The following is a 27,382-nucleotide window of genomic DNA, read 5'->3' on the forward strand; positions in this document are numbered from 1 at the left end:
AGTTACTTTTTGATATGCAAGTTTATGTTAGTTAACAACATTATTTATTGATTAGCAGAAAACTGAAAATTGAATTTTAATATATAGAAATGCAATGCAATTTTTTTTTAGCAGTTTGCCAGAGATTATTTTTAAAGATCAGTGTCTTACAAATAAATTATTTCTTCAATTATTTTTCAGAAATTATAGGTTTGTCATTCAATACCAAGAAATTATATTTTTTTTTCACAAGGGCACAATACAGATCTCTGGGTGATTGTCTGTATTAAAGGCAGATCCATATAAGCTGGCGTCCATAGAGCAGGGACCAACGGCATAGCCAAATACAAAATGTTATAATACTAAATAGTAATAAATATGAGAATTATTTAATTACAATAACAAAATACATCATTTTAATTTCTATTGTTATTTATGATTGTAAAATCATTTTACAATCATAAATAACAATAGAAATTAAAATGATGTATTTTATTTTATTTTATTTCATTTTTTATTTTTATTTTTTATATATCATGACCTGTTGGCAGTTTTCACTATTTTAATAAAATCCTTGTATAAAATAAAGATGTTTTAATTGAAGCTACAGTTTCATGGAATGCATTTTATAAAACTACATCTAACAAACTACCAGTACACATGTACAGGTACACACAGAAATGTTATGTGCCCTTATGTACATAATGTTGGCGTGGCACATGTACATGTACATATACGAAGGAATTCTGATTTCACAAACATCTAAAGGAAAAAAAAAGTAGTTTATCAAAGAATTGGGGGGTAAAATTGCAGTGATCAACTTCATGAAGCAAATCCAAGAAAAACATTTGGTTCATGTTATCAGGAGTTTGGAGAAAACAAGGGTTCAAGAAATCTGGATTTCCCTGTATTTGCATAGCATACAATGGAAATTCCCACCACTATAGGGTTTCTTCGTGGGTGGGAAAACCTTTCAAACAGTCAAATTTCTTTTCAGCTACAAACAATTACACAACACTGTGTTAAATTAGCAGTCTCACAACTAACTGAAATTACCGGGTAACTGTCAAAAAGAAAATTATGTACAACCAGCAAAGCAAATTCACAATTTTTGTGGTCTGACTTTGAGAATAAAAATAATGCGAGATGCCATTCTTTACAGCCTTATTGAAGGCAGTTCAACACTTTTTTAACCACAGTTTTATGCAATGCTCAAGTCTTTGTGCTACATGTATTCACACAAATTCACTGGCCATCTTTATCATCAAAACTGATTTTGAGCCAGCATGGAAGTCCTATCTTGATCTCTTTGGAATAATTTTACTCAAGAATCTTGAAGTTGATGCTTGTAATCCTGTCCACAACAAATGGAAATTTCTCCTGTACCAAGCTCTGTTAGACAAATGCAAAATCATAATTATTTACACTTGGTGTTTGGAAAGCACAATGACTACACAGTAACTAGATGATTATGATGCAGTTCAAGTATACAACAAGCTAACTGTTACGTGAAGTTCACTGGGCTCTGTATCAAGAGGCCCACTGACTAACAGCTAGGCTCTGTTGTGTTCTTGGCAAGTCACCCCACTTTCCACAGGTTTCTTTATTCAGGAGTCCAAGGACAGACTAATATCCATCCAGACCCATCTAAGAGGAGATAGCACAATCTCATTCAGACTTGTTGCAGCTCTCATAATCTTGTAATTCTACTGGTTTTCTTTTTTTTAGTGTAGCAGTTGCACTGTTTCTGGGGATAGGGGTGCCCACTGTTCAAGATTGTGGTTGGTTCTTAAGACTATTGCTCTCCCAAAGGGTAGCAAGCCATTCATGTGAGCCCTTGAGAATGCTTCTACCCGACCCATCTCATTAGGCGTATTGGAAAAGACTTGATCCATACCAACATCTTGTTGGATTTCATGCTAAAACACCCACCTTGGGTTTGATAAATTATATTGTGTATTCAATAAATAATGTACAGTAAACCAAAGTGTGGATTGTATCAATAGTTTAAACTTAACATAATGCGTCAGCAGTCAGTGCAGTCTTGATATTTACCTGAGATACTGAGAATGAACCTTGTAGTGACCATCTAAGAAGTTTTTGTAAAATTTGGATAAATCGTCAGCTAGCTCTTTATCTACACAGTATAAAAGAAATAGTGCACAAATTAGACTTCCTCCTACGAGTACAAAAGTCTACCAAAATTCTTCAAACAAAAAAACATGGGCTGGAATTTGTGTGCAATGACCTTGACACTTGACAGAGGTCAGGCTGTGTATGTTTTAAGGGTAGGCAACACTATCCACTGCATTTAATAACTAAAACATCATCCTTTGGATAAGTGTCATCCAGTGTATCCACTGAATAGCATTATTCACCATTTGAATTACTGTGGGGTCATTTCAAGTTGATATTCGACTTACTTGTATCATTTTCCAGATTCCTTGGTCGCAGTTGAAGAAATGCCTTTTTTGACTACAGAACAATGGGATTGAAAAAAAATTATTTTACTAATATCTGACTTCCTTTAAGGAATAAGTCTAGATAAACTTTAAATAACAAAAAAAAAACGTTTCCCTTCAGGGTTCAAAATAACAACTGGTCAACGGACAATGTCCAGTCAAGATGACAATTTGTTCGGACAAAGTTTCGGCTTGCCAGTCATTTTGACCGGTCACATACATGGCTTTTAAAATGATAACTGATGACCAGAAAAAATAAAGAAATAACAGTTTTGATACCAATTTATCCTGAAGCATTAAGTTAAATTCTAAGGACTTTCTGTCTGACTTGTCACTATCAAATCTTACAAGAGCATTACTGAAGAAGCGATTTTTTAGAAAAATTGCAGCCAAAACAATCAAGACAAAGCAAATTTTTTATGCCACTCAAACGTAGATGATCAAACGAACAGCAGAAACGAATGGTAGTTTAAAAATACTATATTTTGTTTTATTTCACTATAATTTTGACCAGTCAGAAAAGACACCTGACCGAGCTTAAACTTGTTTGACCGGTCAACATGACCGGCATCTGACTGAAAATTATTTTGAGCCCTGACTTTATTTTGACATTACCTAAGTTATGTGTGGCCATTGACCTTTTCTTTTCTTGCTTTTTACCAATGAAAGGAGATGATTTTGTGATGTATACTTAACAATTATTCCACAAGCACGCTTTGGATGTGAGTTGGCTATAACGATCTCATATCCAACAAGCAAGAGTGGAATAATTGTTTTATTAAAAATGCCCAAAGAATTGCAATATTTTAGCTCCGCAGCTGTCTTCATTGATGCGTACACCTACCATACTTTCCTGAAAGACATATAGCAGGTTGATTGATTCTTACCTTACTGAATTTTTCATTTTGTCTTTCCCAGAAATCCTGATGCCAAGTGTTTAATTCTTGTTGCTGTTCTCTGAAGTATTTTTCCTGAGAAAAAAAATAATTTGAACACATTTTTAAGCTTTTCAGTACTGTTTCCACAAGAAATTACAAAAAAAGATCACTATATAATGATGTTTTTTAATTTACCTCTTGTTTAAATTTAAATAAAAAGTTCGAACAGATCGAAAACATTTAGCATCAATTTTAACAGCTTTTACCTTATTTTTTACCCTTTTATCGGCGAAATGTATATAGTTTGATTTTTATTTCCTTTTGTTTTAGATTATGATTAAAATATGAGACAATAAAAAATAAAAATTACCTGTAAACTGGTTTGAAAATTTAAACCAAAGATAAAAAATTAAACCACAATATATTCTTAACAATTATTCCATGAGCATTTGGATACGAGATTGTAGATAGCCAGTCAGGTGCATAGCACCAAGTTGACTATAACTATTTCATATCCAACAAGCACAAGTGGAAAATTGTTTTATTAAAAACACCCAAAGAATAGTAATATTTGAGCTCCCAGATGTTCTCACCGACACGTACACCTACCATATTTTGTTGTCCATTGTATATGAGCTCATATACCATGGCCTGTAAACCAATCAAAACCCAGGAATTGCAATACATGTATACATGTACCATGGCTAGTTTTATATTGCCTAGACATATTCAGTAGAGATGCCACAATCAATTTATAATTTAATAACCAAGCACTGTATTACCAATAACAATATGGTACAAGTTCATTAATGTAACTTTTATACATATTGCACCATGAGTTTGGATGACTTACTGTGTTAGTTTCATCCTTTGACTTTGCATAGACTATTTTTCTTATGTTTGATTTGTAGTCTCGAGGACCAACCAAGTTGAACTTGCTACGAGAAGGGGATCCAGAGGCTGAAGTACTCCTTGTAGCCTAAAAAACGTGTATAAAAGATGTCAAAGATATTGGAACTACAAATCCTCTGCAAATCTTGCACGATGTTACATAAGCCAACTTTTTTATACCCGATGATCCTTGTTAGAGCCAGCTTCACGGGTGTTACTTTCCCATCTTTTAGATAAAACAACCGATGGCTTTAAGAGATTCCTTCTCGCGCACAGCAGTGTAAAAGCGTTATTTCTACAAATAACTTTCATTCAGGTTGAAAACTGTAAACTGTGCGTAGAAACACGAGCGGAAGTGAAAAGATGGCGGCAAGAACAAGGCCAGGCTACATAGCCTAATAGGCGACCGCTGTTCAAGAGCCGCGGTCGCAGCTTTATTCAAAATGGCGGACAGAGATGAGCGGAAAGGTTCGTAATGTTATCTTTTGCAGCGTGTTTCTGGGTCTTATTGGACTTATTTTCTCTTTTAACCCCATTTAAATTATTTTTTTATCTCATAGAAGAGAGCGAGAAGATTTCTTCAAGAAAAGATCGCGAAGGGAGAGAGATTTCACGCAGTCGAGGTATGCTACATGTATTTCAATTTCAAAATATAATAAATTCGAACTGCAAAAGCCGGTGAGTCTTTTATAGATTATGTATATCTATAGTTTATACGCCTAAATAAAATTACGCTTAATAGAGCTTTCTCTATTAATAAGTTTACTTTGTGTGGAACGAGATCAAAATATTACTTTCGATTTAACCGGACAATCCATACATATCATGGTATGTCATTCAATTGACTCAAACAGCGTGCAAAGAAGTTAATGTCCAATAGTCCGGGGCAAGTGGATTTAGCGGTCTATTAATCCTTCACCTGCCCTTGCCCGACGGGCAAGTGAAGCATCATAAGCATCGTGCTTGTGAGAGTTTTTTTCAGTAGTGTAGCTGCTCTCGGATGCTTGTTGTCCTACAGGTCCTTTGGTGTAGCAGTTGCAATTGTTTTGGGGGCTACGGGGCCGTAGGCAGGGGGGTGTGATGGGTGGGTCTGCACCACCCCATGGGCCACAAAGGTCCACCTAATACCAGAATGAGGGTAAAAATGACTCTCAGACTACTGGAAATGTGGACTTCAATAACTTTATTAACAAAATTTCTAGGGAAGGGAATATCCCCGGATCATCCACTGCCAAGACGCTTATTCTCCGGCGCTCGCACCCACCTGTCAAAAGCAGGGTTTGCACATGCCTTGAAAGTCCTTGAATCTCAAAATAAAAATTCAAGGCCTTGAAAGTCCTTGAAATTGTTTTTCGGTCCTTGAAAGTCCTTGATTTTTTTATTGAATGTCAAAAGGCTTCAAGGCAATGAGAAGACCGCCAAAATAAGTGATTTTTTCAGTTCTTCAGCAAGCACATCAACCGTTGATTTGGGGTAAATTTCATGAAAAAAAGTCCTTGAAATTTTCAAGAGGGGTCCTGGAAAGTCCTTGAAAAGTCCTTGAAGTTTTGGCCTGAAAAAGTGTACGAACCCTGCAAAAGGCGTTGTTCCTGTTGTTTGTTCTATTGTGTTCTCTCAAAATGTCGCAAGCCATTCATTCGATACCCGCTTACGAGAGCTGCTACATCACCCAATTTTTTGTAAGGCTAGTACATCCTGGATATGGCAAGCTGGTGCAAGTTGGAAAATCCAATAAATCTATGAAAACAAAACATTCTGTAAGCTTGATCATATACTTTGAACATTTTGCAGCAAAAAAGAAAAACAAGAGGAAGCACAACAGCCATTCACGAGAAAATTCTTCTTCATCAAGTTCTTCAAGTAGAAGCAGGTCACCTGTGAGAGGTATTTTAAAAATATTATTGTCACCTCTACAAAAGCATTCAGAAATCTGTCCAATCACAAATCAGGAAGCAAATGCTTTATTATACCACCACAAATATCAGACAGTGACTTGGAAGCACAACCTGTTTGTTAAGTGGCAGTTTCTCTTAAAGCGGTCCATCGCATTTCGGGTCGGAAAATAGTTTTCCCTCAAACTTTGCCCAGTGAACTATCTTAGGTTGTAAGTAAATGCAACGACTTTAGTTTTTGGAAATACGTTAAAATATATTTTTTTAGAGCTCTCAACAGTGAAGGCTGGCAAAGGCCTAATTTTGAGCTTGGCCAGAACGAGAAATTTCATAAGTTGACGAGCTCGCGGCTCAAAAACAACCAAACGCACCAAATTATATTTATTATTCCTAAGTTAAGTGGTTCTTCAAAGGTTGGAAACGCATGTTAATTTTGATATATTTTGATTTACGGGTCCGTGAAAATTCAAATAACAGCAACCGTTAGATCGCTTTTTGTAAACATGCAAAAGTATGGTGTCTTCGCAGGCCTTTATTTCACGAGTCCAGACCAGACTATTCTAAATTCCAACTGAATCCTACTAAACAGATGTTAGGAAGCTTAGAAATGTAAAAATACCTTGCACTTTTCATCTTCCTTTGCCACAGCGACTTCGAACATTTCGTGCTTATGCGAGTATTTCATACACATTATGCAAATGAGCTTACTTACTCGCATAAGCACGAAATGTTCGAAGTCGCTGTGGCAAAGGAAGATAAAAAGTGCAAGGTATTTTTATATTTCTAAGCTTCCTAACATCTGTTTAGTAGGATTCAGTTGGAATTTAGAATAGTCTGGTCTGGACTCGTGAAATAAAGGCCTGCGAAGACACCATACTTTTGCATGTTTACAAAAAGCGATCTAACGGTTGCTGTTATTTGAATTTTCACGGACCCGTAAATCAAAATATATCAAAATTAACATGCGTTTCCAACCTTTGAAGAACCACTTAACTTAGGAATAATAAATATAATTTGGTGCGTTTGGTTGTTTTTGAGCGGCGAGCTCGTCAACTTATGAAATTTCTCGTTCTGGCCAAGCTCAAAATTAGGCCATTTGCAGCCTTCACTGTCGAGAGCTCTAAAAAATATATTTTAACGTATTTCCAAAAACTAAAGTCGTTGCATTTACTTACAACCTAAGATAGTTCACTGGGCAAAGTTTGAGGGAAAACTATTTTCCGACCCGAAATGCGATGGACCGCTTTAAGAGAAACTGCCACTTAAATGATGATGTTAAAATGTCTGTGCAAAGTGACGACAACCTCTGTAAATGACATGGCATACTCATGATTGCTTGTTACCGAGGTGATGACAGTTTCATCTCCTTTCAGTCAGGAATTTTCTGTTGCTGGAGAAATTGGGAATTCAGTTTTTTCCAAAGGTTATAATGTCTATTTTTCTTGTTACCCACCCCCACCCCTTTGCCAATGCTTACTTCTAGTTCACTCGTGATTATTTTCGTGTGTCCAGACAACAGTCTAAGACAAAAAAAGGCTGTGAACATTCTACCAGAATACAATTTTATTTAATATCTGTTCACTTCCTAATGTCTAGTAAGGGCTTTTTTTAGATGTCACATTATAATAAATATTATGCTATTGTGAGTCATATCAAAATCATGACTGTAGCTTAACATTCAATCCAAGCTTACTTTCTGATCAAACATACTAAGTAAATACTTGTAGAATTTGTGCAAGTATGACTTGTTCTCTTTAAACCTTGTACACTGGCACAAGCTCAAGCAATCAACTGAGTTCAAAACAATATAAAGTAGAACCTCGGTAACTCGGATGCTGAAGGGAAACGAAAAACAGTTTGAGTTAGCGGGGTTTCGAGTTATCGGGGTTGATTGAATATTTAATTTGCCAAGTTAATAATTGATAGTAAGTTTACTGATTTTTCAGCACTTCAGTATACAGTATAGCACACAGTAAACTTATATTGTCAGAAACTCAAACACGATCATAAACTCTAATGATTAGAGTGGAATTTTGGCTGTCAAATACGTGATCTGCTCGCTGCTCTAATCAATGGGCATAAGTAGCGAGTTGCAAGAACTGGAATTCGAGTTATCGGGGTAAATTTGACCCAAATTTTGATCAAGGGTAACAAAATTTAGTTCAAGTTAGCAGGGTTTTCGAGTTATCCGAGTTCGAGTTAACCGAGTAGAAATGGCTGAAAAGTGAGTTCAAATCCAAGGGAAATGGAAGTTTGTTCGAGTTAGCGAGGTTGTTTGAGTTATCCGAGTTCGAGTTACCGGGGTTCTACTGTATTCAATGATGTCAAATCTACTGTCAAACTGCAGTTGTGCTCAAGTCAGGCTTAACATCATCATCGTCACAAAAATAAGATAGCATAGTGTGTCAACTGGATTAATATTTTGTGGATCATGATCATCTTTGCAGAAAAACGCAAGAAAAGAAGAAAAAGGTCAAGTAGCAGTTCATCTAGTGATTCTTATGACAACTCCTCAAACTCTTCAGAGTCAGATTCTTCAAGTAAGTACATTGTCTTAGTAGATCATCCCATCCCTCGCTAGCCTGCAAACAGGCCTCCCTAGTGGGGTATAAGGTAAGATGAAAAAATAAGCAAGCGGAGCAGGTTAAAAAAAACAGAAAGTTGAAGATTCTCCACAAAATCTTCCTATTCAGACCACACTCAGCTCGCTCCACTTCCCGATTTTTTTCTCTATTATATATACCCCGCTTTGGAGTTTTTGTTCAGGCTAATCCCTCCCCATCTCCTCTGGAAGGTTGGCACAGACAATGTCTAATGAATAACTTGTAGAAACAGGCATTATTTTGACCTGCTTCACTGTTGCTCATTTGGGAGTCGATTGCAAACTTACAGACATGTGAAATCCTTGCAACCGAACAACATAATGCACAATCAAACTCATAAGGCCTGTTTCTCTTAAACCTTGAAAACTCCAATTTTTCACTGAGGCTGGATATGAAACGTTTTTCTTCTGGCTAAAATCTAAGTTGCTTTCTTTTCTCTTGATTTTTAGTGGAGAGAAAGAAAACAAAGAAGAAAAAGGTAGGGGATTTCGTGTTTCCAATTTACAAGAACAAAAAAGATTTTATCAATCAATACGTGATCAGTTACATCTTATGTAGGACTTTTTGTACCTTTGCTAACTGAGAACCACGATATTTTAATTTCATAAAATTTACTTTTCTTCCTTTTTCAGAAAAAGAAAAGTAAAAAGAAGAAAACAGAGAAATCAGATGAAGCATCTGGACCCGTTCAGCTCTCGAAGGTTTGTATTCTGACTACTGCTGTACTTAGATCCCCGCAAAAGACACATCCTGAGCAGATCTGAGCAACGATCAAGGAAATTTCACACTTATAACGTACATGTAGCGCTTTTCAGAGCTGGATACATTCCGCTGTTTGTTAATTCACTTTTTTAAAACGGTATTGAGGGATTTTAAAATCTGAAAACTTTCAAAGTAATTCAAATTTCGGCACTGGGTATGTTGTTAGCATGTTCTTCAGTTTTTGGTCTTTCTCAGCCTCGATGTTCTCATGATAAAAGTTTTTGAAAGTTTGTTTTTGGAATTGGAGATGAAAACGTACCGTAAAAATTCGAGGCGCTTACATGTATAAAATTTTGGCAGTTTAAGGGAGGGCGTTAAATCATAATGGGGCGCTTATTTTCCTTTCCCTGACATGTAAAGTGGACTTATCGAAAGAGGGGCTTTTATTAGAACAAGGGCATTCAATACAAAACTGCTTTCAACTGGGGCGAATTTTGATGAGGGGGAACGCTTATTAGAACGAAGTCGCAAAATCGAACTAGTACAGTACTAAGGTATCCCAGCTTCTTGCTCAAACAATTCTGTCATGGGAAATGTAGTTTGTGTACACACGTTTTCCCTGAAGCGAAGGTAACAGGGGACTTATGAACGCAGGCTAAAGGCCTGCATGGCTAAACTGAAATGAGGCAAATGTTTCCTAGTTTAGCCACGCGGAAAACATATGTTGCGGAAACAAATTTTGCTTCTTGGAATTAAACAACAAATGTTTTTGCCTCAGGTCAAAAACATTTTTGTTTCCCGGACACAAATTATTCTTCCGAAACATATGTTGCCCAGTTTAGCCACCATGGAAGCAATGTTGACTAGTTTATGTACATGCATGACACTTTGTTCACGGAACATTGTTTCCTAGTTTAGCCACCCAGGCAGCAAAACATTTTCCTTGCTTCTCGCTAATTTAACCACCTAGGAAACATGGCAAGAAACAATGTTTCTTAGTTTAGCCAGGCCTTAAGGGTTGCACGTGGATCCGTGACGGCATGGAGCGTCTGTTTCAGTTTAGTAGTAGCTGCCGGAAAGTTAACTTCGTCTGGGCTGATTTTGCAGTTCATGAAAGAACGAAGACAAAAAGAAGAGGCACAGAGAAGCGCTGTGTCAGGCAAGAAGATAAAACTTAAAGTCAAAAAGTCAAGCAAGGACAAAGAGGTGAGTAATAATTTTAGATATTGCAAAGCAGTCGTGGATATAATTCAGTTATTTGTAGCGAAGTTGTTGCATGCTTATAGAGCGGGTTTCACTTGAGTGTCGAAATTAATTTTTTTTTTTTTGTTTTTTTTTTTTTTTTTTTTTTGATTTTCTTAAAAATTTTCCGCCCCTTTTTCTCCCCATATGAGGAAAAAAAAAAAAAATCTTTACTCCCTCTCGCCCCTTTTTTCCCCCTCCTTGTATTTTTTTTTTTTTTTTTTTTTTTTTTTTTTTTTTTTTTTTTTTTTTTTTTTTCTTTTTTTTTTTTTTTTTTTTTTTTCCCTCTATCACATAATTGACCATTGCACAGTTGGGGAGGGGTGGGAGACTCGCCGGCGCTGAGAAATAACTGGGCCCGGTAGTTGGAAGGGACTGTTGTTAGCGAATGTTAGTTCTATCATTTGATAAAAAATATAACTTTATTCACAATTCAAAACTATTTACAAAATACAATTGATTAAATCAATGTACGAAATTTCTTAAAAATTCAAAAGGCATTCAGCTTAAAATCGTTCTGTCTCTTGATTGGTGGTTAAGAAAAGAAAAACCCTTCGAGTGCAGATAAGCCTGCGTAGCAGGCGTCTGTGTACGTTTTTTTAGCGCATTTAACGCAGGCTAAGTGCAGATTTACCACACATGCAAAGTTTAAAACGAGCGAAACTATATTTTGTTAAACTGTTTTTCTTTCTTTTTTATAGCGTGAAAAGAATCGCAAGGAATTGCTTAACTTCTTGAATCAGACATTATAGAGCGGCATTCCGTGAAGTATTTCAGACCAGATAAACAACTCAATCGAAACTCAACAACACCTATATTGGTCAAGAAAACACTCATGAGCGGTCTACAAAAGACAGCATCGCATTAACGGTCTTTTCCAATCAGCTATACCGGGCTTCAAATGAATGCTTTTTATCCTTTTTTACACCACCCCCAGCTTGAACAGCACTGAAGGGTCGGATTAAAAAAAGAACAGGAGAGATGACTCGACAAGAGTTTCGAGAAAAGAGTTGGACGACAATTGTGTTCAATTCAGTGTCATCAACTATGTCATCATCAACGCGCAGGGCTAAACAAGCTCAGAGTACGCGAGAGCTCTCGTCATCTGCCTGCCAACTGAAAGAGTGAAATCTCTGGTCGATTTTCATCAAATTTGAAAATTTGTAAGTGAGCTGCGGACAAACGAAAGCCAGGATTTGGACTTTCTTAAATTGTTATCTACTCTCGTTCTCCTTAGATATGATGATCCTGACTTACTCTGTAATTCAAGTACTAGACTTTCAACATTTTATACATTTGTGGATGTAACTGAAAGCGCTACGAAATTCTAAGAACTAACATTAAAAGAAATGTACGAGAATTAGTGCCGATTTGAATCTTGGAAATGAAAAAAGGGTTCAGTTTTACGTTGTTGTCTTTCACAGCCTGTTCTGCGACAGAACTGTGAAAACTCTTAATACTGCATGTGTACTAGACTATGTGTGGATGACCCATTTCCTCCGCAGAATGTTTATTTTGTTATCTACAAAGTTGACCTATCTTACAGAATTAAGGAAAGTCGTACGGCATTTTACAGTAAAGTTTATTTGCTTGTATTCCTTAAACGTATTTTAGAGGTTTTTTTGTTTCGTTAATTTGAACTATGTAACTTTGCAAAACAGTTTTACACTTCAGGTGCGAAAGAAACACTGCTAAAAGCCAGTTGAAGTCACTGAATGGTTTTCTATCTTGCAGTTGCTAATTGTCATCTAGACAAAGTAAAATGTAATCCATAATTCCGGAAATAAAATCGTACTCAACTTTTTTTAACTTCTTCGTTGTTACATAATATTTTTTTAGTATCACCAGGCGTACTTTTCTCAAACGTCTGGAAGCCATTTCAGGATTTATAACTTCAATTTCAATCAAATGGCGGTGTAGTTTCAGGCCAAAAACCACTTAGCACATGCTTTGCCCAAGTGTTAAGTTTCATTGCTCACTTAAAAACTCGACAACAACTGAATCTCATTGGTAAACATTCTGCAAATATTAATAAAGCTTTTCAAAAGGCCTTCGACAGGTTTGAGAAACGCACGCCAGACCTTACTTCTGTCGGTAAATATTTTGAAGTGTTTTATCTCGTTTATACTGCGAGAATGTGAGATTGCAAAATCTTTGAAGCGTACGAAAAATCCAAAATGCCATTGTGGCTATACGGTTTCAATAATTTTATATGTTTCTCTTCTCCACTTAGCTAGCCACAAAAATCCTGTCGTTTTGCTCGCAATATCTTAATCGAGACATGGCTTAGTTACTTGTGATCTTGTTTTGCAAAATTTCGTTCGTTTTCGCAAACTTTTTGATCCCAGATTTTGAAGTGAAAAATCACATTGCGTGACTTGAGACCCTTTGATTGTTATCCGATACGCACTTTTGACAACATTAAATCGTGTAATTACTTGCCATGTCTTTTTAAGTATGATTAGAATGATAAACAATGATTTTTGAAAGCGCTCGATTCGCTCCATTCACTCGTCCAGAGATAAACACAAATTATCTTCGTCCGGTCTGCGTGGTTTAATTCTACCAACAGAATATACTCGAGCGATCAAGATTCGAACTGCGGTTTTGCGGCAGACCGAGCGTTTACAATCTTAAAGTTTACGAGCTACTGCGAAGTAAACAAACGCCTTTCATTGGTGATTCAATATTTACATGGCGAAAACCTGAAGACACTTTGTTTGTGTCCATGCGGGAGCTGTATATTGTCAGGCTGTTACAAAGAATCGTCATGAAATTAATTTGACCTCACCGCGCTTGGCTATTGTGTTTACTGAAGCTAGCTGTTTGTGACTTAGAACCCAGACGGCAAGCTTGGACGATTCCTGTTGAACGATGTGAAGGAATGTTGTTTCGCCTGTTTCTACGAAGCTTGTTCACAGACAGATACAACATCAGAGTTGAGTTTCCGCTTTGGTAAAACTCCATCAAAAAAGTGCAACTTGAATGTACTGCTGTGCAAGTCTACAACACGGCGAATTGTCTTCGAATGAATTTACAGCTGAATGTACCAGACAGTTTGTTCCGTTTATAGTTTGTACTCTTTATATTTTCTTTCCAAAGCCGCACACAAAACGGAACTTCCGTCTCTGGGAGTATTGACCATTTAAATAACAAAAAGACCGGCTTGAAATTTGGTGCAAGTCGGGCTAAATGCGTCGGCGTTTTACAGTGTATGGATTTCGCTCGGCAACGATGAACAAATCCCGCAAGTTTGTATTTATTTTATGGCTTATCACCGTGTCTCTAACAGCTCCTTTGGTCAAAGCAAGGCCTAGAAATGTTAGGCAAGCAGGTAAGTGATGTTTTAATGTTATTTCCCTTGTTATATGTTCAATAACAAGCTTTTCAAATTGAAGGCAATATGCACAATGTGACGCTAGTTCAACATCCGCTCGAGTCCAATAAATGATTCGGTGTTTCCCACCCCCGCCAAATTGCGAGAAATTACGATATTTTTAAGGATTAAACCCAGGGAAAGCTTTTATTAATTCATAAAGACAAGGTGAAAAAAGTAGCGATTTGATTAAAGGCAGTTTTGACCTGGGTCAGTGACGCACATGTGAGCTGAAATGATTCTCAACATCTCCATCATCGTTCAGTCCAGTGAATACTGAAGTTTGTAATTCTTGTCTGCCCCGGATTTTACCGATTTATTTAATCCCATTAATTCGCCACAAAAATAATATATCTACCCAGTATTTGGCTAAATTATCACTCGCGAACAATAGCACAGATATATAAAACGTAGCCTTAAATTAAGTTCATTCTAAATAGCTGAGATATGTCGAGACCATCATGGGTGATATTTTCCGTGTAATATCAACAATAATTTTGCCTGTTTCTAAATGCGTCGCTACTAATAGTTTTTTCGCCTTATTTTTGCACACTTTCTGGAAGATGCAGGGATTTATTTTAGAATGTCTAGCTTAACTTAGTTTGACAGGCCTAGAAAACAGTGAATTCGTAAGCAGATAGAGAAAATAAGCCTTCCATAGGCCGTTGTGTTACAGATGTTTTGAAAATATTTAGCTCGCTTTCTTTGTTGGCCGAAGGAAAACAAAAGTTTGAACATTTTTCTAATATATTAGGTAGTCAACGTGCCAAATCATTTCTTTCTTCCGATAAGGCGCTTAATTTGTTTGAATTGTGTCGAATTATAATGTGCGCCGTGGTTGTTGTTTTTTTTTCGAGTGTTTTTTCGTGAAAAAATGTTTTCAAAAGCGTCAATTTTGTAAAAAAAAAAAAGGTGATAATATCAATGTAATTTCTTCTTTTTTTAAAATTCTTAATTTGACAATGAAAAGGATTCAATAAAAGAGAGAAAAAAAGATAAAAGATTATTTGCCGTGAATAAATAAAATCTAGCGGAAGATGTGGAGCTGTCGAGCACATAAAATGAATTCGTTTATTATTTGCTTCCGCAACATGTAAACTGACATGAATGCATCTTTTGAAGTTTGCAGCTGCAAACTCCGAGTCAAACACAGTTCAAACTCTCCTAACTGTTTCCACATATTCTTTATAATCCTCCTTAGAAGAATTTAACTTTTAATCAACCTTTATTCTATCACCTGCCTATTTGAATTTGATACTATAGGTAATTAAAATACTCTGCGAGACACTGACAGGTAGCTTGCCTTCCTCGCAGAAAAGAATTAAGCCGTAAAGTTCCCTTCGGAGTTATTTATTACTTACTAATGAAAGGAATGAAACCACCGCATGCCGGGATATTTTCTTTGTTGCCGTAATTTTTGAAAGCAGCTGTAGATAAAAACGATGTTTTGTCGGGAAATTTAAATGCGATGACCGTAAAATAGGCTATTTTCGTGTTTTGCCTCGCGGCAGAAGGTGATATTGACTCCTTCGTACCAAGAGAGGAAATCCCTTCTGTTCGTACACAATCCCCCTTACTAGCTTCCCACGCAAAGAAACTGCGCAATCGCTCTTTAGTCGTTGTCACGCAATGAGCGAAGAGCCTCCATACTTCCAATCTTCACCTACTCCAGCTCGTTCGTCAGTCATTCTGTCAGTCAGTCAGTCTGTCTGTCTGTCTGTCTGTCTGTCTGTCTGTCTGTCAGTCAGTCAGGCAGGCAGGCAGGCAGGCAGGCAGTCAGTCAGTCATTCAGTCATTGACTAGTAGTCAGTCAGTCAGTCAGTTCAATCAGTCCTGAAGTCAGGCAGGCAGGCAGGCAAGCAGTCATAAACTCAGTAGTCAGTCAGTCAGTCAGTCAGTCAGTCAGTCAGTCAGTCAGTCAGTCAGTCTGTCAGTCAGTCAGTCAGTCAGTCAGTCAGTCAGCCAGTCAGCCAGTCAGCCAGTCAGCCAGTCAGCCAATCAGTCAGTCAGTCAGTCTGTCAGTCAGTCAGTCAGTCAGTCTGTCAGTTGTCCATCAGTCAGTCAATTAATTAGTCTGTCAGATAGTCAGCCAGTCAGTCAATCAGTCAGGCATTCACTCCGTTGATTTGTTCTTTCGTTCCTTCGCTCACTGGTGGATCCACTTTTTCAGTGATAGATTTCTTGGTTTATCAGTAATTAATTCAAGTTTTGTTGTATGTATGTTTATTCATCTTTCGTCAACATTTAATCTTTCAGGGTCTGTGCCAACTGCTTGCACAAGCAGAGAACGACTTGTTGACCATGAAGGTACCTTTACAAGTCCTAATTTCCCGGGACCATATCCCGCCAACTCTTCCTGCGTCTGGATAATAACGCCCCCACAAAACACGAACCTGTCTCTGGAATTTACGTCATTCGACATCCAGTCAAACGCAAAGCAGTGTGGGGGCAACAAATGTCACTGTGACTTTGTCCAAGTTAAAGAACTCGACCCACCACCAAATAGCGCAGGATTTAGCGCGAAATTTTGTAACGATAACCGCCCTCGAAGGATAATCAATAATTTAATGTCCAGGGTTAGAATTCGTTTTGTTTCTGATTTAGCTGAGGAACAGACCGGCTTTAAATTAACTTACAAAACGTTTCAATCGACACCAACTACTGCGCCAGGGGGCGGAGCTGGAGTATCTGTCAATCAAACAGTTGCCACGACGATAGCAGGAGCGGCAAGTAACATTACAGACGGTCCGACTCAACCAGGATCGCCGCAGAATTTAAACAGTTCGGGATATAGCATCCCTTTATCCACTTTTACAAGTCAGGCGCAGGTGAACGCAACAACGCCTGAATCAAACGGAAGTGTAATTTTACCGCCGGGAAAAGTTTCGTCGCCTGTCGCACCGACTCCGTTTCCCAGAACATTCCCAGTCACCTCGACTGGAGGGGAAAGTGTTTGGACAACTGCTACACATGTTGTGATTGCTGTGGAACAGAAAGAAGTGGAAGAGAAAGTTCCTGATATTATAATCCTTGGACCGTCTGTTCCTGTTGTCCTTATATTTGTCATTGTTGTTGCTGCAATAGCTTGGTGGAATTACAAGTTTAACTCGGAAGAACTGAACAGGTTAGCTGTGTTACAATGTACCGTACCATGCTGCAACTTTTCAAACTGTAGGCATTTCTGAGTTCTCTTTCGCCTCTGTTTCAAAACGAGGCCTTCTACAAGCCCTTCATATATGAAAACGTGAATGAAACGTATTTGCACACCAGCCTGCTAGCTTTGAAACTAACGCAAAAGAAACTCGAAAAATTCTGTGTCAAACAAGGTACATTTAAATAATGAATTGGGAAATTCGATCCAAAGAAAGGAAAAAAACTTTGTTCAAAGAAATGTAATAACTGACCAATATCACTGGCAACATTTGTTCTGTAATTTTTCCACAGATACGAGTCTTATGCAAAGAACAGTGCAGCCAAAAAGCGTCAGATTAAGACGATGAAGAACATCAGGTACTAACTGATCTATGCTTTCTATATTATATTCAGCCTGAGATTGCTTGGTCTTCCTTGAACTATAAGAGCAACCAACTGTACTTTTCGAGACGCATTTTGCGGGAAACACGACGAAAAGTTCAGTTTGACAGATAATCGGTCTGCTTATACCTGGCGTATGTTTCCCAGACAAAGTCGTGTGCTGTCAAGTTCTTCCCAGATGGGTGCTCCGTGTCCTGCATAAAGGTCGGGCACACTAGGCGACAAGTCGCAGCGACAGGCCTCTGCAACAAATCGTGCCGTGTGTTCTGCTTTAGCCTGCGTAGCTGGCGGTATTGTTGGCTTCTCCTCCCCCAAGCCACTCGCGGCTGCGCCGCTCGTTGTCGCGGCTTCGCCGCTTGCTGTTGGGCACTTAAAAACACAACAATACCGCCAGCTACGCAGGCTATTCTGCTTCAAAACAAGTCGCTGCGACAAGCGCTTGTTCGGTGTATACGCAGCGAATTTGGAAGAGTGGGAATGTGAACGGGAATGTGTGTCGCTACGATCAGTCGCACGAATTCAATCTGGTGTGAATTCGTGCGACACGAGGCAATATGTTGCAGCAACTTGTCCCCGCGACATGTTGCGCATGCAGCAAGGCTTGTCGTGAGTGTGTCAGTTCGACCACTTACAACTCGTGCCAGACCACTTAAATTAAAATTGCGCGCGGTTGGGGACTACAATAGGCTGTTAACATCGGAAAATGTGACTGAAAGAGGATTACCTCCTTCAAAGAATTTTGACGTTATAAAATAACGACGAATTTGTAAAGTGGTTGTTTAGATTTATGCTTCGAAGCTACCTGGGTGCGAAGGTTTGATTCAGTAGAAATATAGAACATTTGGCGGTAGAAACCAGCCCAAGTATATAGTAAAGTAAATTAAGTCTGCATACGAGCCAAGTTCGCCGTCAGGCCGGGCTTATCCCGGTTTCCGTAGCATGAAGCGACTAGAAGTATTTCTACTCCCCCCCCCCCCCGATGGGATGCTAGTCCATCGCAGGGTAACCCCCAGTAGTAAATTCGCCGGTACCCATTTATACACCTGCGTGAAAAAAGGGACTCTGAAAGTAAAGTGTCTTGCCCAAGAACACAACACAAAGACTCCGGCCAGGGCTTGAACTTGGACCGCTCGATCCGGAGCAAGTCCACCAATAGGCCACCGCGCCTCCTGCACGTATAAAGTAACGTGTTTTTTTTCTCTTCTTTCAGTAAAGGGAATCTGTACAATGAAATGACAAAGAACTGGAGAGGACAGTCATTTAATGCTGGTCCAGGGTAAGTCACAAACTTTTTTTCGCCCAGTTCTCTCTATGAGTCTCCAGTCTTAGATTCTTTGTATTTCTTTGTATGCACCCCAGCAAAGGCTGTCTGTCAGATGTTGATAGTTTTTTCTATTAACAGGAGATCCAGTCCCATGGTCGGAAGATATAGGAAAATTTCATTCGCAGGGAAACTGCTGGAGCTAGCTGAAGGGTAAAGAGAAAAAATATTATTATTGAATTTTTCTTTTAATTTAGAAGTACGTACAGTACCATATAGTGCGACCGAAGTATACTGAAGCAAGAAATTTTGCTCAATTTTGGGTAAACAACGCGCATTCTTATTGACTCTCTAGGCGATCGGCGTGCGGTTACTGTAAAAACACCGTTATAGGTTTACGATACGCGTCATTGTATACAAGAAACAGAAAATGGCCACACTATGTTTACATAACCAAATACAAACAATCGGGCGAGTTAAGGAAACGTGGGATTCTTCGTGTAAACCCTCGACAAGCTTTCAAGGTTCTGCCAAACGTACGGCTGTGCATGTGTTTAGATCACTCGCCCAATCATCCAAGGGAAAGATCTAGGGGGAGGGTGCAGGGTGCGCACCCACCCCCTCGCTGAGATGACCTGCGGTTTTCTATTATAATACCGGTATTCTGCAAAAAAAAAAGTCAGTAACGCCATTCCTTAGTGGTGCACCCCCTCCTAAAAAAAATCCTGGATCCGCCCCTGTCATCCTATTAATTTGTCCCGGGTGAGGCATAACACCTCATCTTTCCCGATCTTTCGCCACCTTCACCACCCCATCCCATCTTTTACAAGTCAATTTCCACGTGCCAGTTGTTGTTCTTAACGATGTTGGTTTAAGCCTCTTTGGTGTTCCTAAAATTGTCACCTTATGCAAATAATGACTTGATTTTTCACACGGAAGAAAATCATTCCCAACATGTTGTCTTTCATATATACCTAAAACGTAACTGTCTTCACCTTTTGTTTCAGAGTACGAACTCCCAGGCCATCTCGTCCGCCTTCAGAGGAGACTGTGCCTTTGAACAAGCCGTCATCTGGATCAGGTCCTTTCCTGTCACCAGGCGGGCCATCTACCGGTGGAGGCTCTAGGCCCAGCTCTCGACCCAGCTCTCGGCCGGCCTCGCTGTTGTTGAGAGATGCCTTGATTACAATGTTTGGTGGAACAGATGAGGGGTAAGAAATCAAAACACTGCACCTTACCCTGCCCTCTCCCAAACTAGTTCCAAAACTGGCTAGACTTTAGTGGGTAGTAGTACGCAACAAGGGTTCATGTATTTCTTAAAGGGACTGTGTCACAGATTTTAGCCAAGTTTAGGCATGGGAAATGACCATCTAATTCGGTGAAATATAAAAATAACCGCTTAAAATATTGAAAGAATATTTCAATAACACAGCAAATACAAAAGAAGGTACGGATAGCTAAAAGTGACGAAGATTGAAACGGATTGCAATTTAATATGGGTTTTTGAAATGTTGTCGGGGTGAACAGTTTTCAAAGTTAGTCTTGTTTGCTTGTAACTTTAAATTATAACGCCCGGGAGACACATTTGGTTGCAATGAAGCTATGGTTTTATCACTTAGATCTATAGAAGTAATTCCTTTGCAAATTTTAAGTTTAAGTTTAAGTATTTCGCAACTTAAGGTCGCGGGGGACACCTTAGGCTAATCATTATGCATTTATTTAAAGCGTATGCACTAAGTACAACGACTGACATCGACAACTTTACGAGATATTTATGACTGGACAAAAATATGGGCGCGTGCGCGTGATTTGTAAAAAATCCCTGTTTCTTTGATATTTTAACCAATTTAAAACAACACTTAGCGATATACGTTCATATAGATTGTAGGAAGTCTTTAAGCTTATTTTCATTTAAATTTGAATATTTCTGCAACTCAGAGTAATCAAAAAATATTCGGCATAAACAATCGTGTCCTTTTTAAAAACGCATTGTTCTCACCATAAAAGCGTGGAATATAATTACCATAATTACATCTCTCCTTGGCAAAATGATCGGATTTAGTTCGGGACACCTTCGGAAATCTCAAAGTTTGGACTTTTCCGACAATTTTGTGGCAGAGAATACAGCGCGGATACAGAACTTCATGACTTGCCACTGCAGATAGGTAAACTATGAATACTGTAGTGTGTCATAACAGAAGCGGAATTTTAAAAGAGCGCTTTTAGAAAGAGGTAGAAGACATTAAATTCAAATTTGCGCACTTAAACCGCTATAACTTGCTGGCAAACTTTATATTAAAAAATCCGCTTCTGTTATGACACTCTAGAAGTATTGACCGATCAGCTTTTGACAAGATCACAGTGTGCTGTCTCCTTCTCGTTCCGCAAACTCTGCCACAAAATCATGTTTTTCCCAATTTGGCACTAACGAGGCTATAACATCGCCGTTAAATGCAATCTACAAAATAAAAGATGAAATTCACAATCTTTCATCATTTCTTGATGTCTCTGTAAAATTGGAGCTTAATCGCACCCATAACAGCTGAGAAATAAGCGTTTTAAAATATGCAGGTCAAGCAAAATTTCGCTTCATGAATTTATTCATGCCGTAGGTATCCCCCGCGACCTTAACTCAGCCGTGACAAAGTGCCTTTACTATTTACTGCTATGTGGCTTTTTGTTCGTATTTCTAGCGAGGCCCAAACCCAGGAGTCTGGATCTCCGTCTAAGAGAGCTTCCAAGCGAGTCTCATTCGTTGACGAGGAAGCTGGTCAGCCACTTATACAAAACGAGTCCAGTCCACCCGAGAGGTAAGTGATTAACCTTGTCCCCAGTGTCTTCTTAGTGAGTTAAGCACCGCAAAGACCCTGGGCAAGGCTTAGGTTTTTTATGTTCTTTTTTATCAGTGTTGAAATCGTGTCGCCCTTTTATTCAGCTTGTACTCTCTCTCTTCCCCCGGTCATCGGTCCCTGGAAACTCGAACAACGGTACTGTCATGGGATAGCCAATCAGGGCGAAGATATAATCTCCTCAGCCAAACCTCCTCATGCAAACCAAAACCAATCATTCCCTTGCTTGTAACTCGAATCCCTGGCTAAGCGAGGGATTTCATATTTTGCCGCCATGGTAATCTTTCAGCAGTGATCTAGGTCTGTGATATGGCAATACATTATCTCATCCATAAACTAATTTTTCCAAACTGCTGGTTTGTTTTTACAATCACTAGTGCTTCACCGCGATTCTTGGTCGTCGTGGATCTTTGCGCAACTGAGCTTAACGCACTGTGACTTCCCTTAATCTTTTAGAATCCAAGAAAAGAACGACGAACCAGTGGAAGATGAAAAGCCAAATGAGGAGCCTGACGCTCCCGTGAAACCTTCAAGGTAAGCAGCCCGTATACTGTCGGTTTTCGCGCCAATCCCGCCGGGGAATTCCTTTGCCATGCAATAAACTTTCTTATTTAAAATGCTATCATTTCAAAAAATAAATGTACTTACTCATGAACGTATTTTTCTGCAGGCCGTTGCAGATCCCAGCGATTCTAGTCAGGCAGCCAAGTGAGGACTGTGAGTCACCGTGGGGAAGGTAACAAAAACTCTAAAACCAAAGTTATTACTTCGGCCAATCACAAAGGACACAGACAATCCAGTGAACCAATCAAAACTTGAAGCAAATACATGTAGCTGGCACGAAGCGCGGGAAAACGTGCGCGAGCGAGTCATGATTGGTTTTGGTTTTACTTCTGATTGGCTAAGAAAGTGGCGCGAGATTTTTAAGCCAATCACTGAGCGTAGTAATGCAAAACCAAAGCAAACGCATTTTACTTTCGACACTCAAGTGAAAACCGCTCTATAACAATTAATATTGACAATCAAATTCTTCCTTCTGGTAGGGCCGTAACTAGCAAGAGGCAAGACGAGGCACTTGCCTCATCTAGATTTTAACCCCAAATTAAAACGTTTTGTTGGGAAAATATTTAGAAAACAATTTTTAATGGTAGATTAGTGTTTTTATTGCCACAACATTAGCCTGTGCGTCACGTAATGTTCTTTGATGAGATTGGTAAGGTCAGAGTGAAGACTAAGGATTGATGGACGATACTGATCTCGACGTTTCAAAAGTTGGAATGAATATCATAGCTCAACTCTTTTAATTTGAAGGCCGGAGAAACTTTTACTTTAAAACTATCATTCAGTTTCCACGCATCTAATCTGTGGAGCGGCAAATGTAGAAAAGTCATGAGATATTTATCTCATTACGTCTTCTATGCCGATTTTCAGTTTCTGTTATTTACGTCGAAAAGATCTCATTGGTTATTCCACAACTATAATTATCCCAAAGCTAAGGACGATCCTCATGCCATTACTCTGCTACAGTCGGGACTGTGTAATTCAATATCTGACCCTCGAATTTCCCCATTTCTTTCCTTGTTTACGCTCTATATAGCCCCCACGATGACGAGATATTTGTAGAGGAATCACCGGATTTGCAGGCGGCGTTACCAGAGCACGATGCAGACGACGAAGATGAAGACGACGACGACTATGGGTGAGTCAGGGTCATTGCCCAGTATTGCATTGCGCATCCCTACTACACATAATTTCACGCGTGATTAGTGCGCGCACATTAAAAAATGGTTACTTTTTCTTTACGGCTGGACCTCGCCAGAGAGGTAAATTGTCAGTTTCTCAAAAACGAGTACGGTGACCTACCATTTTTTCTGTTGATTTGAATTGAATTGTAACTTTCTTTGTGTGGAATAAATACGGGCCAATTGGGTATAAACAAGGTGCTGTTGCTCCTAAACGAGCATGGGTACCCCTCATTTTTATTTCAAAATTAAAGTTCCTATAACATAAACAATCAATAGGCAAAGTTTCACAAAAATCCCAGTGCACGTTCTATTTCAGTGGAATAATCTTAAGTCCGATGATTACGTGTTGACAGAAATTAAAGTGGGTGAGAATGTTGTATCACTATTCTTGATCACCTTTGTCCTTGGACCAAGGTTTTGGCAGTCCAACTTAATGTCAAACGTTTTACTTGTCACCTTCTGAACAAAGCTTATTCATGGACGAGGGCTGTCAAGCCACTATAGCACCTCTCCCCTGAGGGAACATTGGACATGCGGGGGGTGGGATATGAGGAAATCTCAGATATGCTAAACTCAAAGTCGTTTTCTACCCTCCTCGCAGTGCGTTCGTCTTCAAATCTTATCAACAGCCGCGCCTGACACCATCTAATAGCTCTGTTCAGTTTGATACAGTAGCACCCCGGTAACTCGAATTTTAAAGCGAAACGAAAAACAGTTCGAGTTAGCGGGGGTTCGAGTTATCGGGGTCGATTGAATATTCAAGTTTTAGTTTACTGATTTTTCAGCACTTCAGTATACAGTACAGTGCAAATTAAACTTATCCCGTCAGAAACTCTAACATAATCATAAATTCTTATGATAAGAGTGGGAGATGACAATCAAATACGTGATCTGTTCGTTGCTCTAACTAAAATCAAATTGCTGTAGTGTTCGTTTTAGTGTTAAAATCCGATTACTTGACAAGAAGAGCTAATGGGATATTTCAATGGGCATCCGTGGCGAGTTGCCAGAACCGGAATTGAGTTATCGGGGTAAATTTGACCCAAATGAAAAAATGACTGAAAAGTGGGGTCAAATCCAAGGGAAATGAAAGTTAGTTCGAGTTAGCGGGGGTGTTCGAGTCTAATATCCGAATTCGTGTTACCGGGATTCTACTGTAATTTTTAAGTCGTTTCATGTTTCTTCACTTCATATCTGTTTGTTTTATGTGATTTTGTTTTACAGTGCAAGGTACCCGGATTCTTCATTAGAAGATATACCCGATAGAAGCCTGTAAGTTTGCATGTTCAACTGTTCATCGTCTTGTGAGTGCTAGCTCCTCGTTCGTTTTGTTTTCGTGTAATGTACTATCTGTCCATCTTGTACTCAATGACTTACGTTAAGCGTACGTGGTTTTATTTTTGTTCACAGAATATTCCCCGATCTCGAGGATTTCCTTCTCAACCTAGATAAAGATTCTCCCCTTGATGAACCACCGTACAGTTGGTAGGTATCCTTGTGCACTTTGATCAATCACGGTATATTTGGCAGGTATTCCCTGTGCACTGACTCGTGCTTGTAGGCACACTGTTGCACGTAATATCACCCATATCACTCAACATCGCGCCATTCATTATTATTATATAAAAACGTTATATTTAGAGTCAACTTTGCATGTAGCACTGTTAAAATATGCCGCCAATGAGCAGGAGCTAAGCGTAAAAATCTCATCAACCACTGCCTCGTCCCAGGCGTCCTCCTACTTCAGCTACTTGGTCGTGCACGGTTCACTTGGCGTTACGGTGGGACTGACGTGCACGGTTCGCCATCAATCCCCGCGCTACCTGACTTCCCGCCACTTAAATTTCTTGTGACGTTTCACAGCTACATGCATGAAAAGACAGAGACAAAAAAAATCTCACCTATACTCTAGCCCTTTGAGATTTTTATCTGAGAAAAAAAAAGTTATAAGCTTCCATAGGCTCCCATAGGCTATATAATAAAGGCCGGATTGAAAGTTAGTTGGTGCATATTTAGTATTTATTTAATATATTTTTTAGCTCTCCAGTATTATGGACTTTTATTAAACACATACGTAATTGACATCAGCTGATCTTTAGAGTTTGTAGTTAAATCAGCGGCCATAAATTGAAAAAGAGAAACACTGTATACAAAGTAGTACTATGTTTCAACTAAGTAGCCAATCAAATCTGTGACCTAAATCAAATTTGTGACAAACGCTTTCATTTTTTTCTAATTTCTTCCAGTGCGAGTCACATTCGAGATATCTTAAGGAAAAGTTACGGTGATGAAGGTCCAAGCAGTTTGGGTGCAGAAGCTGTGATGACTGTTCCAGAAGGTACGTGAATCAATGGTACTGAATTACCACTAAGGTTTTAGAGCGGTTTTCACTTGAGTGTCGAAAGTAAATTGCGTTTGCTTTGGTTTTGCATTACTACGCTTAGTGATTGGCTTGAAAATCTCGCGCCACTTTCTCAGCCAATCAGAACTAAAACCAAAACCAATCGTGACTCGCTCGCGCACGTTTCCACGCGCTTCGTTCCGGCTACATGTATTGGCTTCGAGTTTTGATTGGTTCACTGGTCTGTGTCCTTTGTGATTGGCCGGAGTAATTACTTTGGTTTTGGTTTTACACTTTACAATAAAATTTTGCGACACCCAATTGACACACTCAATTGAAAACTGCTCTATATGTGCGCTCCATTCCAGTTGCATGGAATGTAATTCAAAGAGTACAAAACTCGCTGGAACCGCTTTAAGAACGGTGCCTCCTTTTGTCAGTGCGTATACGATCTGCGCATCACATGTAGATCCTACTTGTTTTACCGCGATTTCGTACAAAAAAATGTACCATTACTCTTTCACTTACGTTCTTTTAGCTGTAAGCTTTCAACAGTAGTGGCCTAATGGTTTTGCGCGCTGCACTCATTGTAATGTTCGTACAAATAAATGCGTCGTCCATATCGAGCCCGTGAAAGTTGGAAAATTTTATGCGCATTTATTTGTACTGTTTCTATGAAACTGTATTTCTTTTTCTTCTTGCTTCTGTAGAATTCCTTGGAATGATACGTAACTCTCCCCAGTCTCACGGCGGTGCTGCAAAGGAAACAGATCAAGTTGACGATGTGGATTAGATGTCAATTTCAAGACCACAAGAACTTTCATGTGAACAATTTTCCAGCGCAGAGAAAGATATTGAAATGTGGCGTTTTCAAGAGAGGATTTGAGATGGAGCTCTATATTCTCCAGTTGTAACCTATCGAAAGACCCCCGTCTAATACTGACACGGTGACCGCTTTTGCCGAACCAGCGAACTTGATATTTTATGGAGCCTTAAAGGCCTGATCCAATCTTTTATCGTTTAATATGTTTTAAATTAACCTATGATATTCTTTTGCTTGCTTGTTCGTTGTTTGTTTGTTTGCCCGTTTGTTTGTTTGTTTGTTTGTTTGTTCGTTCGTTTGTTTGCTTGTTCCTCCGTTATTGAACGATTCAATGTATAGAACCCAGATAATTTAATATGGAGATATACGCAGTTCGGTCTGTGAACCCGTCATTTATGTATCCAAGAAAATACACTGTGAGATAGAGTTTTTTCATATACCTTGAGCACAATCTCGTACACCCCGAGTAAGGATGGAAAGGAGAAAGGACGCTTTTAAGGGGTCATGAATGGATGAATGGTCCCTCAACATTTTGCAGTGCTCGGAAAATAAGGCTTCTGCTCGGAATACTCGCAAAATTTTAGTTGGTGATCGTTTGCTCGTGCTCGCGAACTTTTATAAGTGCTTGCATGCTCGATTTTGAGTGAAAATAGCTTTTTGAAAAGTGCTCGTTGCTCGAAAGGCTTACTTTTGTGAATGCAGCTGCACGCAAAGAAAACTGAAAAGGCCGTGCCCGCATGCTTGCAAAGACCATTCGATACCCCAACTCGCAGGGTACCACGAAGCTGGTTTATTTGCTGGTCA

General features: G+C 39.0%; 3 protein-coding genes across 3 annotated transcripts; 2 read left to right on the top strand and 1 right to left on the bottom strand.

The window, feature by feature from the left end:
• Positions 1-523: 523 nt before the first annotated feature.
• On the bottom strand, positions 524-4,584 carry LOC144635261 (COA8 family protein CBG23705, mitochondrial-like). Its single transcript, XM_078494366.1, has 6 exons — positions 4,391-4,584; positions 4,173-4,298; positions 3,329-3,412; positions 2,403-2,454; positions 2,035-2,116; positions 524-1,371 (listed from the first exon to the last, which is right to left on the bottom strand). The coding sequence occupies exons 1-6, from the start codon at positions 4,520-4,522 to the stop codon at positions 1,275-1,277; spliced, it is 573 nt and encodes a 190-aa protein (XP_078350492.1). The 5' UTR covers positions 4,523-4,584; the 3' UTR covers positions 524-1,274.
• Positions 4,585-4,632: 48 nt separating this feature from the next.
• On the top strand, positions 4,633-12,452 carry LOC144635262 (uncharacterized). The gene is made up of 8 exons (XM_078494367.1): positions 4,633-4,678; positions 4,771-4,833; positions 6,002-6,094; positions 8,550-8,642; positions 9,155-9,183; positions 9,338-9,406; positions 10,515-10,613; positions 11,351-12,452. Exons 1-8 carry the CDS (start codon positions 4,654-4,656, stop codon positions 11,399-11,401), a joined length of 522 nt encoding a protein of 173 aa, XP_078350493.1. The 5' UTR covers positions 4,633-4,653; the 3' UTR covers positions 11,402-12,452.
• A 691-nt stretch (positions 12,453-13,143) lies between these two features.
• On the top strand, positions 13,144-26,844 carry LOC144634775 (uncharacterized). Its single transcript, XM_078493797.1, has 14 exons — positions 13,144-13,983; positions 16,282-17,149; positions 17,470-17,535; positions 18,770-18,835; positions 18,962-19,033; positions 19,828-20,031; positions 21,514-21,630; positions 22,126-22,203; positions 22,340-22,405; positions 23,267-23,368; positions 24,639-24,686; positions 24,825-24,899; positions 25,661-25,752; positions 26,466-26,844. The coding sequence occupies exons 1-14, from the start codon at positions 13,842-13,844 to the stop codon at positions 26,546-26,548; spliced, it is 2,079 nt and encodes a 692-aa protein (XP_078349923.1). The 5' UTR covers positions 13,144-13,841; the 3' UTR covers positions 26,549-26,844.
• The last annotated feature ends 538 nt before the right edge of the window (positions 26,845-27,382 follow it).

This window comes from Oculina patagonica, chromosome 13 (genome assembly GCF_052425735.1).
Source record: "Oculina patagonica isolate OP01 chromosome 13, crgOcupat, whole genome shotgun sequence".
Taxonomy (NCBI): Eukaryota; Metazoa; Cnidaria; class Anthozoa; order Scleractinia; family Oculinidae; genus Oculina; species Oculina patagonica.